This window comes from Coenobita brevimanus, chromosome 95 (assembly GCF_032717465.1).
Source record: "Coenobita brevimanus isolate Jiangsu-jjx chromosome 95, ASM3271746v2, whole genome shotgun sequence".
NCBI lineage: Eukaryota > Metazoa > Arthropoda > Malacostraca > Decapoda > Coenobitidae > Coenobita > Coenobita brevimanus.
The window spans coordinates 529786-543961 of NC_137048.1; the positions used below are offsets into that span (position 1 = coordinate 529786).

Here is a 14176-nt window from a genome sequence, read left to right on the forward strand (position 1 = left end):
CGCGCGCGCACACACACACACACACACACACACACACACACACACACACACACACACACACACACACACACACACACATGCCCAGTCACCAAAACATTTTAGGTTAAACGAAAAGGAAAGGAGGATGTGACTCAGCCAGTGACTTGAAGATCATCGTCGTCGTCGTCATCATCGTCGTTATCGTCTTCATCTTCGTTGTCATAATCATCATCATCATCTTCCTCGTCGTCCTAATCATCATCATCAACGTCAGCAGCATGTTACTGTCATCCCAACACTGTAAAAAATGTAGAACAGATGTTATATCAGAGTCATCACCTTTATCATCATATTCATCACTGCCTTCTAATTAAATTGTAGAATTTGTACGGGAGTCACATCATCATCATCGTCATCATCCTCATCATCATCATCGTCGTCATCATCATCATCATCATCATCATTATCATCATCATCGTCATCATCATCGTCATCATCATCATCATCATCACTGTCATCATCATCATAATTGTCATCATCCCAGCTGTTTCATCGAGAATATAGTTTCATCATAATCATCATCATCACAATAATCCCAGCTTAGTTAATTGGTACAGGAGTTTCAACATCACAGTTATCATTATCATTAGTATCATCATCATCATCATCATATTCATCCCATTTCTGTTAGTTCATACAGAGGTTAAATCCTCACTGCTATCGCCAGTACTAGCTGTATTATAATCATTATCATCACCATCATCATCAGCCTGTGACACACCACTGCAGGATAAGGACCCCTCTCACCTGTCTCCACCCCGATCCTTTGGTTGTTAGCTTGTTCCGTCCCAGCTCGGTGGATCTGCGAGTATCATCTTTATCTTGTTCTCTGTGTGCCTCATCCTCTCACTCCGTCTCTGGTCTGCCATTTAGTTACTCTGGCTGGCAATGCCTAACCTGTTCTGTGGAAGACGTGACCTAAGGACTGCGTGTGGAGTGACCTGTAAACAAGAGGACAAATATACGTGTGTTGCAGCATCACTATTATACCCTGCTCACTCTAACTTGGCGTAAAATTGCAATCTCTTTCTTAAATTTTGTGTTGTGACAAGGGGTTAACACTAGGATGGTGCTAGTCACGAAGAAGTGGTATGGAAATGATGTAGAGCTGTAAGTTTAATTCTTTCACTGAACTACGGGGAATAAGCTGCAAAAAGACGACTATATTGGCATTGGTAAAATGAAGGACCAACACCACAATATACAGTACGTGTGTGTGTGTGTGTGTGTGTGTGTGTGTGTGTGTGTGTGTGTGTGTGTGTGAGTGCTTCAGGTCGAAGTAACTTACATACAATTTTTTTTTTTCCATCACACTGTCCCTCTGAAATCTGATTCGCACTTATCAGTTTACATTCAGGTGCCAAACTGATCTGCAGAGTTGCCGTGAATTGCACACTGGTTGTGACGTCATTATTGTGCACGTTCTCGTTTAGTAACCAGGATGACAGAGGATGTATTGTTGGTATAACTACCATAAAATTTGGTATACTGTGAATACTGGAAGAGAGGGTATAATTAACGATGTCAGACCTATTATGATTCAAGTGTAAGGACGTTAAATGATTAAGAGAGTTAATAAGTCAGCAAATGTTGATTAATAACCAGCCAAGAGACAAGGAAGTTTATCCACATCCAAGTTTTCTAGTATATCAACTGTACACGATTTACAACATTGTTTCGGTATTTATGGACTGCTAATGGTTGGCATGTGTCTTGTAAATAAGTGTTTTTTTTTTTTTTTATGACATCGCCGGGTGGGTAGAGGAAGACTGTTCAACGACGTATTCTTCCATGTTTTAAATGACAGTATTATAGACAAACGCTACATATTCGCTAGTTTAACTGTGAAGGGTGTGAATAACAATACATGTTAATGCCTCCCTATCATGACAAAATCCCCCTTATTCCTACAAAATAACGTGAACAATTAGTGTGGAAAAAAATTTCACACTAGTGTGGAATGACGTCCGCCTGCCCACATCCATGCTCGTCGTTCATTTGTTTTTCCACATTAGCAGACGATTTTCCACAAAACGGCAGCACTGGACTACAAGGCCTCCTCATCTCCCTCACACTAACATCCCCCTTGTCTCATCAGAATTACGTCTAGTAGCCTTATAGGTATTATTTCTTTGGGCCATGATACTTCCTGGCTGTCAGTGCGATATCCTTGTGTCCTAATGTAGTCACCTTAATGGCTAAAAACAGCAAATATCCGACACTTACCTCAGGGGAATGATGCAACAGCAACACACACACACCCTCGTCCTTCCACTGTCATACGGCCACTAGCAAAAGTAGCCAAGTAGCGACGCCTACCAAGACGAGAGACTTGTCCAACTACTTTTACAACCACTAGATGGTACCCGGACCCTCTCATGGTAGGGACAACTCTAGTATTCTATTCTAGGTACTGCTTGGCGATAGCAGTCAGTTGAGAGTGAGTCATACTACTCTGAGAGTGTTAATAATGTCTCTATTAACTCTCATGCTCATACAGCTCTCCTTACCAGCCCTATTAAAAAATAAATTGCAAAGGAAGTCTGCCTGACTGGTGGGAGGTGCCTGTGTGTTACCATGGCAACCTCCCACACCACCACAGTTACATACACATATTTCCCCACCAAAAAGTTCCATTAGAGAGTATTGTGTGTGTGTGTGTGTGTGTGTGTGTGTGTGTGTGTGTGTGTGTGTGTGTGTGTGTGTGTGTGTGTGTGTGTGTGTGTGTGTGTGTGTGTGTACAAAAGGATATTAACCAGCCTTATGCAAAAATATATCGTTAAGAAAATCTTTGCTTGAATGGTGGGAGGTGACTGTGTGTTACCATGGCAACCTCCCACACCATCACAGTTTCATAAACACATTTCCACACCAGCAAGTTCCATTAGAGAGTATTGTGTGTGTGTGTGTGTGTGTGTGTGTGTGTGTGTGTGTGTGTCGGGGAGAGCATGTGGATATTGCAAGGCATGAAAGGATTGATCTTGCTGATGAGTCTTTTGAGTGTGTGCAAGAGTTTTGTTATATGAGAGACATGTTATGTGCTGGAGGTGGGGCTGGAGCAGCTCTGTGGCTAGAGTGAGGAGTGGTTGGAAGAAGTTCAGGGAGCTGTTGCCTATCCTGACATTGAGAGGACTCTCCCTCTGTGCTACGAGATCTTTGTATGCGGCATGTGTTAGGAGTGTAGTGCTGTATGGCAGTGAGACCTGGGCAGTAATGGAAGAGGATATTTGCAGGCTCAGTCGTACAGAAATGACAATAGTTAGGTGGATGTGCAGTGCGCCCTTGAATGCGAGGCCTGGGGGGGACTAGGTTTACGATGAAAAAGTTAAAAGGAACAGTGAGACTGGAGTATATTGGTGTTGTGATGAGGAGGGGTAGACTGAGATGGTTTGGGAGGAAGGATGGGACTGGAGTGTATTGGTGTTGTGATGAGGAGGAGTAAATTGAGATGGTTTGGGAGGAAGGATGGGACTGGAGTGTATTGGTGTTGTGATGAGGAGGGGTAGATTGAGATGGTTTGGGAGGAAGGATGGGACTGGAGTGTATTGGTGTTGTGATGAGGAGGGGTAGATTGAGATGGTTTGGGAGGAAGGATGGGACTGGAGTGTATTGGTGCTGTGATGAGGAGGGGTAGATTAAGATGGTTTGGGAGGAAGAATGGGACTGGAGTGTATTGGTGTTGTGATGAGGAGGGGGAGATTGAGATGGTTTGGAAGGATGGGACTAGATTGTATTGATGCTGTGATGAGGAGGGGTAGACTGAGATGGTTTGGGCATGTGGAGAGGATGGAGGATGACAATTGGGTACAGAAAGTGAAAAGTGTTAACGTTGGGGGTAGGGTTGCGAGAGGCAGACCGAAAAAGACCTGGGACGAGGTCATGGAGTTTGACCTCAGCGAGTGAAAATGGAGGCTGCTAGAGATCGAACAGCATGGAGAGCCGCCATTAGGTGACCAAGGCCGACGCATGTAAGCAAGATGGGGTTTTTATAAACAAAACGAAACGAAAAGAAAAACGAAACATTATTATTATTTTTGCCCTTTCTTCATCATCATTGCTGAGATATAACAATAGATTAACGCTGGAATACAATGCTAGTCACGAATAAGTGCTATGGACGTGGAGCCGCGGTATTATCTTATTCTGCCACTGAGCTACGTGAAATAAACTCTAATATGATGCTAGTCATGAAGAAGTGCTTTGCCACAAACAGTTTCTATGTCATCCAGCATCAGTCTGTCTTTCCTCCTGCTCACACTTTCCTCATTCTTCTCTCCACCACATCCCTCCACCTCTTCCTTGGCCTCCCTCTCCCTCTCTCACGCTGCACCTTGCTCACATACTCTCCTAGTCAGTCTCTCATTCTCCATTATCTCCACATGGCTACATCAACTCAGGTTACTTCTCCCAACACTTTCGTTCACATCCACATCAATACCACAACGCTCCTTCACTTCCTCATTTGTCTGTCTGTCTCTCCACGTAGCTCCACATCAATATCACAACGCTCCTTTACTTACTCATTTGTCTGTCAGTCTCTCCACACAACTCCATATCCACGTCAACACCACAACGCTCCTTGACTTCCCCATTTGTCTGTCTCTCCACGTAACTCCACGCCCACATCAACACCACAACGCTCCTTCACTTCCTCATTTGTCTGTCTCTCCACGTAACTCTACGTCCACATCAACACCACAACGCTCCTTCACTTCCTCATTTGTCTGTCTCCCCATGTAGCTCCACACTCAGATAACTTATTTCCACACCACTATTCACACTAATAAAGATGATTTGGTTCAACTGAAAGAACATGTGGTATCAAAGAACAGATGAACAATATCCTCGCTTGCCTTTGTTTATCATGGCAAGATGGGCAAGTTGTTTAAACACTATTAACACTGAGGAATATACACAGCTCGAGCGTCCTCCTCCTCTCACGGTTAGAGGGTGACTGACGGGATTCGGAGCTTCAATGGTTCGCCGAGCTCCAATGCATAAGGTGGAGGGGGAGAGAGGGGGGGGAGGCCAAGGATGAGATGGAGGGATGGAGTGGAGAGGTATATGAGAGAGGGGGGTGTGAGCTGGGAGCAGGGCAGTGAAATGGAGGGGGACAGGGCGACATGGAGGCGATTTGCTTGTGGCCACCCCTTACGGGATTAGGGCGTCTGGCAATAGATAGACATATAGATCATTCCAGCATTACTTTTTTCACCTTAACTTGGCCTAAAATGGACTCTCTCTCCTAAATGCCGAGCTGTAACAGTGGAGTAGAATATGATACTAGTCACGAAGAAGTGCTATTGAATAAATTTAGAGCCGTCTTTTTAAATATCTGTCTATCTATCTATCTACCTGTGTCTATCTATCTGTCTATCTGTCACTGAGCTACATGAATTGAGTTACAAAAAGACGAAAATCTGGACCAAGATGAATAATTTTATGCTAACTCTAGTACCATATACTCCATTCATGGTCTATTTGTCTATCTATCTGGAGCCAGACGCCTTAATCCCGTAAGGGGTGGCCACAAACAAATCGTCTCCATGTTGCCCTGTCCCCCACCATTTCTCTGCCCTCCCCCCGACTTACACTCCCTTTCTCATATACCATCCACTCCATCCCTCCAAAGCATCCTCGGTCTGTCCCTCCCTCGTCTCCTTCCACCTCACTCACATACACTCTCCTTGTTAGTCTCTCACTCTCCATCCCCTAACTTACACCCCTCTCTCATATACCTCTCTATTCCATCCCTCCCCCCCTCCACCTAATATACATATACTCTCCTAGTTAGTCTCTCACTCTCCATCCCCTAACTTACACCTCTCGCTCTCATAATTATACCTCTCTACTTCATCCCTCCACCACATCCTGGGTCTCCCCCTCCCTCTCCCCCCTGCATTTAATTCACATACACTCTCCTAGATAGTCTCTCACTCTCCTCCCCTAACCTACACCCCCTCTCTCGTGTACCTCTCCACTCCATCCCTCCATCTCATCCTCGGCCTGCCCCTCCACTCCCTCTCCACCTCATTTATAACTCTCCTAGTTACTCTCTCGTTGTCTCCACTCCATGCCTCCATCTCATCCTCGGTCTGCCCCTCCCTCTCACAGTGTCTATGGTGGGAGAATAATTTGTCACAATTACTATACTCTTTATACTCTAACTTGGCCTAAAATTGTCATCTCTATTTTCAGTGTTGATTTGTAAGTAGTAGTAGTTGGAGTAGTAGTAGTAGTATAGTAGTAGCAGTAGTAGTAGTAGTAGTAGTAGTAGTAGTAGTAGTAGCAGTAGTAGTAGTAGCAGTAGTAGTAGTAGCAGTAGCAGTAGTAGTAATTGTAGTAGTAGTAGTAGTATAGTAGTAGTAGTATAGTAGTAGTAGTAGTAGTAGTAGTAGTAGTAGTGTAGTAGTAGTGGTATAGTAGTAGTAGTAGTAGTAATAGTAGTAGTAGTAGTAGGGGTATAATACACACACACCAGGTAAAGGTGTTTATTATATCAATGGTCTGAATATACGTCAAATACTGAGTGAAAATACAAATGTCGGATAAATACTAACACTGCCATTGTTACGGTCGTATTCTGTGTGGCTTTAGGGGTTGCTTAACACCTCTTCCTTAGCGATTCATTTTGCACATTTCGCCTCAACATCCACCTTCAGGTTATTAGTAAAAAGTTGGCTCCTGACCTTTGGTTCCTTCTTCCTTGCATTAAAAAAAAAAAAATGAGAACGTAAATGTGTCATACGCTGAATAAATCGCAAAGGAAATGGTGTTAGGAAGACTCCAATTGCCACCTTCAACACTACCACCCATCCCTTCACCCGATGACGTCTTAACAACTCTACGTAACCTCTGTCTAACCTCTAGGTAATGGAGAGGGACGCCTTCACGTGGTGGCACTGATATGACCGAGCGGCTCCACTGTCTGGTTACTCAAACATCCCTCAACCGCCTCCCTATTCCCCGATGAGAGAAGGGTCATTTTGGATATCACTGTACCCTACCTGTGTAATACTTTTTTGGGGCGACTGTACCCAATAGTTATCTTGCAGTAACTTTACACTCTAACTTCCTGACATAGCTATCTATCTATCTATCTACAGCCCGACGCCCTAATCCCGCAAAGGGTGGCCGCAGTCAAAACGCCTCCAAGTCGCTCTGTCACCCACCATTTGACTGCCCTCCTCCCAACTCACTCCCCCCTCCCTCATATACCTCTCAACTACATCCCTCCACCTCATCCTCGGTCTCCCCCTCCCTCTTCCTCCCTATACCAGCGTAATGGAAGTCCTGAATGGCCCAGCACCCAAAAGGCAACTCCTGTATTTAGACATCATCATCACCATCATCATCATCATCATCATCCGGACCTCCCTTCCCATCCTACGCCATGGTGAGGAGTAGCAATGTTCCAGACAGCCCAAATTTGCCCAGTCTAATGGGCCACGCTTCCATTCACTCACCATTCAAGCCCCCGGAATCCTGGCTCTATTAGATACGCCAAAAACATTCACCACGTTCTGCAGCTTCACATAAACGTATCCGACAGAGTCAACATTTAGACATACGTATCAATTTCTATATGTACTGTACATGTAAAGAAAATCAGGACATTATCAGCCATGTTCTTTGGCTTGAAAATGTGCTCACCTGTGACTGAGATCTCTATTTCATTATCCCAACATTTTGCTCCATGAAATCTGCCCACCACAAAAAGAGGAGGTGGATAATTCGTTTTTTGAAAATGTTAAGGGTAAACAACGATTTTTGCCAAGAAAATTTTACACAGCAAGAAATACAAGTAAGTTAATTAGTAGGTGCTGTTATAGGAGGAAAGTCACATGTAAATTCTGTAAACTGGAACTTTGTATATATAAAGTTTCATGTATACCGAATGTCCCCAAAGTTCTGCCTAGATTAGACGCACTGCATGTAAGTTGCTTGACAAACTAAGATGCAGCTCATTACACTGGATATACTAACTCCTGCCATTTCAGTAGTTACCAACGCGATAGCGCAGCTGCTATTGTTTTCAGTTTGTTTGTCTGTCTGTCTGTTACCACGATAACTTCGCAACCGCTCAAGATATCAAGAAATTTTACAGATGTGTAGTAGGGATGAATATCTCAGACAAGTTCGAAACTGGTGAAAGTAGGTCAAGGTCAAGGTCATATTCCGAGACGTCCTAGATGTGTATCGGCTAGCGGCTGGCGTGATTCTCCCTTGGGAGGGCCCCTAGTTACCCTTTCATATGGAAAAAAATGCATCTTAATATGTTAAGCCAAGTACATGCAATAAATGTTAATAAATCCAGCAGGACTATATCACCCTTTATACTTGTGTGTGTGTGTTTGTGTGTGTGTGTGTGTGTGTGTGTGTGTGTGTGTGTGTGTGTGTGAGTGTGAGTGTGTGTGTGTGTGTGTGTGTGTGTGTGTGTGTGTGTGTGTGTGTGTGTGTGTGTGTGTGTGTGTGAGTGTGAGTGTGTGTGTGTGTGTGTGTGTGTGTGTGTGAATTTCATAGCCTTTATATACAGTCTTTACAAACCACAAGAGGAGAAAAAACCTGTTAAAAATCTGAGAAGACACATCAATGTAGCAACACCCATGAACGCTGTGGATAAATGTTGGCTCCAAGAATCTGTGTCACAAATACTCTTCCCTCGTGTTTCCAGGGTGAGCGAGAAGGGCCTAAATTCATTCTCTGTCCTGTGCATCGTGTCTGTATCACACCCTTAGTTTAGTTAGTTTTGTAAATCACCCTCATATGTGTCACTGTAGTTACATGTTTCCGTCTGTTGCTGCATTGGCTTACTCACTGGCCATCTGCGTTGCTGTAGTGTAAAATCACTGTTTGTCCTTTTAAACTGTTTCCATCTTGTTTTCCATACAGTTAAATCGCTGTTGCCACGTTTCACTACATAGTTAAAATCATTCCTCGTCTCTATGTTTCTAGATCACTGTTTCCATCTGCTTCGCCACTGCATATAATTACATAATATTTTTCCCCATTATTCTGTGTCATAAATTATTGGTCTTCGTGGCTGCACCCGCCTCCTTCCTACCAAGAGACAGAACACGAGTCATAATCACGCCAATGTTACAGATATCACAGGGGGAATTTTCTACCCCAGGAACAAATTTAAGCCCTTAGGTAAGCCACAACAAATCGTGCGACAAAGCTGGTAGGTCGGATTCAGCCTTAAATCTATAATAATTTTACAAGTAATGTTAAAAAAAAAAAAAAAAAAAAAAAAAAAGGTTAAGGATTCCCACTCCTGAGGCAAACAGACAGGTCAACTTGTCAGCATTTCAATGTTTCTCATGTAAGTGTGGGTTTTCCAGGAGGCGTAATTATTTTCCTCGACTTACGAAGCTTTTGGCCACCTCCTTAACATTTGTCTTACGTATTACACCCTGGTATTCTCCTATGGATTATTTTGAGATTCTGAAGGCGAAAAAGTTCTTATATCACAGAATAAAAATTTGCACCCTACACAGAAATAACCTGGTAAGGAAGAGGTGCTAAAGACCATCCTAATCCATTAAATCAGGCTCGTATTTAAAGTGGCATCTGCAGTTTTATGGACACCCTTTCTTTGTTCATTATTTTCACAATACATCTTAGCATTCTCTTGTATGAAAAGTACTTCATTTTAATATTGACTAAGTTTGTATTAGTGACACATGGGAGGACATTAACTTGTACTGCTAAGAGTAAATTGCCAAGGTAGAAGTGTTATGAAATTTCCAAAGCCACATAGAATACTGCCCAGTGGCCCCAGGTGAGACCCGGCAAGACTAGTGCGACCCAGTGCCAACCACGCCTGCCTCATCCACTGGCCACACGTACAGGAGGGAAGAACGTGCCCTACGAAGAAAGTAACTGTGGCTGTACTGGGTGTGGCTCTGGAAGGTGTAAGGAGCAGACAGTGAAGGCAGGTGTGAGATGCAGGGCTGGTGCAGGTGTGGTGTTGGGGCTGGTGAGCACTGGGCTGGGCCAAGTCATGGCCTTGACACACCTTCAGGAAATCTTAGTCAAGGAGCGATTGACAGCATCAGCGCCAACACTGCAGGCAAAGAGGCTGAGGTAGGCCTGGCGGTACTCCGAGGACATGACCACATAGATGATGGGGTTGATGCAGGTGGTTAGGTAGACCAGCAGCAAACCCAAGATGTTCAACACAGGGTCGTCATCCTTGCTGAATGTCTTCACCAGCGTGATGGGCAGGTAACACACCACAAAGGACAAGAAGATCACCAGAATCATCTTCAGGAGCCGCTGGTCCTTTGGACTTAGTGCAGTCTGCCGTGTCAGGAGTGATCCCCTCCGAGTCCTGCGGAATATCCCACGCAACTGTGAAAATGCCCCCTTTGCTGATTCATTTGACTGCCGCTCATCTGTTGCATCAGAGGCGGGTGAGTCTGGGGTATTTGTTGGACTAATTCTGATGGGGGAGAACACCACCCCTTCCTCCCCTGAGGGATGGCCGGGCAGCCCATTGACCTCAGGCCTAAGCACCGTGACGCTCACCCCTGGGGAAGGTGACTGGCCTCTGCCATCACTGTGACCACTGGCCGAGTGGGTGGGAGAGGCACCACCCTCCAGGACTTCCACACTGACGGAGCTGGTGTTGGAGGTGAGCTTTACCTGTGTCTCCACCTGCACAGTCTCACTCAGTGTATGCACCCGTGCCTCACCACCCTCATGTGGGTCTGCCCTGTCCCTCTCTTCTCCCACACCCAACTTTCCACCTTCTTCCTGCTTAGTGCTGCCTTTCTGTTTGTCTTGTTTGCTATTCACTCTGATGATGCTTTGATCACTGTTGTGGCTTCGTTTGTCTGCACGGTGCACGATGCAGAAAATCCTTGCATAACAGACACAGATGGCCACACACGGAAGCATGAATGCAAACACGAAGAGGAATGACTTAGGCGAGTATCCATCGCTGTCTGGCAGAATGGTGCACGAGCCGATGGTGGGGTCCAAGCCAAAGGTCCCCCACACTTTCAGGGCTGTGGGCACCAGGGCTCCAAAGGCACCTACCCACGTGGACACAACCATCACCGCCAGCAGCGTCTGCGTGTACAGCCTGAGGAAAAATAGGGGTGGTGAGTGGTGATGACAGTGGAGGTAATGATTGACAGTTGTAGTGCTGCTAACAGTAGTTGTGACTACAGGTTCATCTGAACACGAATGGAGTGGATTGCAGGAGAAATGTGCCCTTCTCTTGTAGTCTTTTCGGAATAGGGACATTTATGTAACTAGGGAGCAGGGCTGTCTTGTAATATCGGTGCCATCGCATGAAGGCTTCCCTTACCAGCACCAGATACAGATATAAAAGCCGTGCCATAGCATCAGTGACATTACTCATGAACAGGGTCTGAAGTGTTAGGGTAAAGGGAGGCCAGAGCCCTGAGGGTAATGAACTGGTTCTTAACACTCTGGGCTAGACAAGCTTCCCACTAGCGACTACAAGTATCTGGCCTTAGCAAAAGTGAAATAGGAGAGTCACCCCTAAAGACTAAGGTGGAAGACCCGTTTTCTAAGTGACTGGGGATACTGTATTTTTCTTTTCCTCAGCACATCTACTTTAGTAATCTAGTGACGTACAGTACACGTCATAATTCTCTTGTATGTTACTGATACAAACCAGGTTGATACTGAAACGAGAAAATTACCATACTAGAGAAGGGTAAGGTGTAATATGCAAAATAAATCGCCAAGGCCAAGGATGAGATGGAGGGATGGAGTAGAGAGGTATATAAGAGAGGAGGCTGTGAGCTGGGACCAGGGCAATGAAACGGCGGGGGACAGGGTGACATGGAGGCGATTTGTTTGTGGCCACCCCTTAAGGGATTAAGGCGTCCGGCAATAGATATATAGATAGAAGGGTAAGGTGTAATATGCAAAATAAATCGCTAAGGAAGAGGTGTTACGAAGCCTCCTATATGCCAGCTAGAATACGACCCAAAAGCTAAACAAAGGCAAGAGAAAAACATCGTAAGACAGAAATAATTATCATAATATACGTCACCATATTATGTCACCTGTCAGACCAACACACACACACACACACACTCTCTCTCTCTCTCTCTCTCTCTCTCTCTCTGAAAACACATATCCAGGTCAGTGTTGTGTTTTACTCAGTGGAAAACAACCCTCCCCCTCTCTCTCTCTCTCTCTCTCTCTCTCTCTCTCTCTCTTCCTGCTGAGATTAGTCATTATAAACTGTTTCCTGCTGAGATTAGTCATTATAAACTGCTTCCTGCTGAGATTAGTCATTATAAACTGCTTCCTGCTGAGATTAGTCATTATAAACTGCTTCCTGCTGAGATTAGTCATTGTAAACTGTTTCCAACTGAGATTAGTCATTATAAACTGCTTCCTGCTGAGATTAGTCATTTTAAACTGCTTCCTGCTGAGATTAGTCATTATAAACTGCTTCCTGCTGAGATTAGTCATTATAAACTGCTTCCTGCTGAGATTAGTCATTATAAACTGCTTCCTGCTGAGATTAGTCATTATAAACTGCTTCCTGCTGAGATTAGTCATTATAAACTGCTTCCTGCTGAGATTAGTCATTATAAACTGCTTCCTGCTGAGATTAGTCATTATAAACTGCTTCCTGCTGAGATTAGTCATTATAAACTGCTTCCTGCTGAGATTAGTCATTATAAACTGCTTCCTGCTGAGATTAGTCATTATAAACTGCTTCCTGCTGAGATTAGTCATTATAAACTGCTTCCTGCTGAGATTAGTCATTATAAACTGCTTCCTGCTGAGATTAGTCATTATAAACTGCTTCCTGCTGAGATTAGTCATTATAAACTGCTTCCTGCTGAGATTAGTCATTATAAACTGCTTCCTGCTGAGATTAGTCATTATAAACTGCTTCCTGCTGAGATTAGTCATTATAAACTGCTTCCTGCTGAGATTAGTCATTATAAACTGCTTCCTGCTGAGATTAGTCATTATAAACTGCTTCCTGCTGAGATTAGTCATTATAAACTGCTTCCTGCTGAGATTAGTCATTATAAACTGCTTCCTGCTGAGATTAGTCATTATAAACTGCTTCCTGCTGAGATTAGTCATTATAAACTGCTTCCTGCTGAGATTAGTCATTATAAACTGCTTCCTGCTGAGATTAGTCATTATAAACTGCTTCCTGCTGAGATTAGTCATTATAAACTGCTTCCTGCTGAGATTAGTCATTATAAACTGCTTCCTGCTGAGATTAGTCATTTTAAACTGCTTCCTGCTGAGATTAGTCATTATAAACTGCTTCCTGCTGAGATTAGTCATTATAAACTGCTTCCTGCTGAGATTAGTCATTATAAACTGCTTCCTGCTGAGATTAGTCATTATAAACTGCTTCCTGCTGAGATTAGTCATTATAAACTGCTTCCTGCTGAGATTAGTCATTATAAACTGCTTCCTGCTGAGATTAGTCATTATAAACTGCTTCCTGCTGAGATTAGTCATTATAAACTGCTTCCTGCTGAGATTAGTCATTATAAACTGCTTCCTGCTGAGATTAGTCATTATAAACTGCTTCCTGCTGAGATTAGTCATTATAAACTGCTTCCTGCTGAGATTAGTCATTATAAACTGCTTCCTGCTGAGATTAGTCATTATAAACTGCTTCCTGCTGAGATTAGTCATTATAAACTGCTTCCTGCTGAGATTAGTCATTATAAACTGCTTCCTGCTGAGATTAGTCATTATAAACTGCTTCCTGCTGAGATTAGTCATTATAAACTGCTTCCTGCTGAGATTAGTCATTATAAACTGCTTCCTGCTGAGATTAGTCATTATAAACTGCTTCCTGCTGAGATTAGTCATTATAAACTGCTTCCTGCTGAGATTAGTCATTATAAACTGCTTCCTGCTGAGATTAGTCATTATAAACTGCTTCCTGCTGAGATTAGTCATTATAAACTGCTTCCTGCTGAGATTAGTCATTATAAACTGCTTCCTGCTGAGATTAGTCATTATAAACTGCTTCCTGCTGAGATTAGTCATTATAAACTGCTTCCTGCTGAGATTAGTCATTATAAACTGCTTCCTGCTGAGATTAGTCATTATAAACTGCTTCCTGCTGAGATTAGTCATTATAAACTGCTTCCTGCTGAGA

At 43.8% G+C, this 14176-nt stretch overlaps 1 protein-coding gene across 1 annotated transcript; it reads right to left on the reverse strand.

The window, feature by feature from the left end:
* Positions 1–10062: 10062 nt before the first annotated feature.
* LOC145413166 (G-protein coupled receptor moody-like) lies at positions 10063–11103 on the reverse strand. Its single transcript, XM_080282892.1, has one exon. It carries the CDS (start codon positions 11101–11103, stop codon positions 10063–10065), a length of 1041 nt encoding a protein of 346 aa, XP_080139018.1.
* Positions 11104–14176: the final 3073 nt, after the last annotated feature.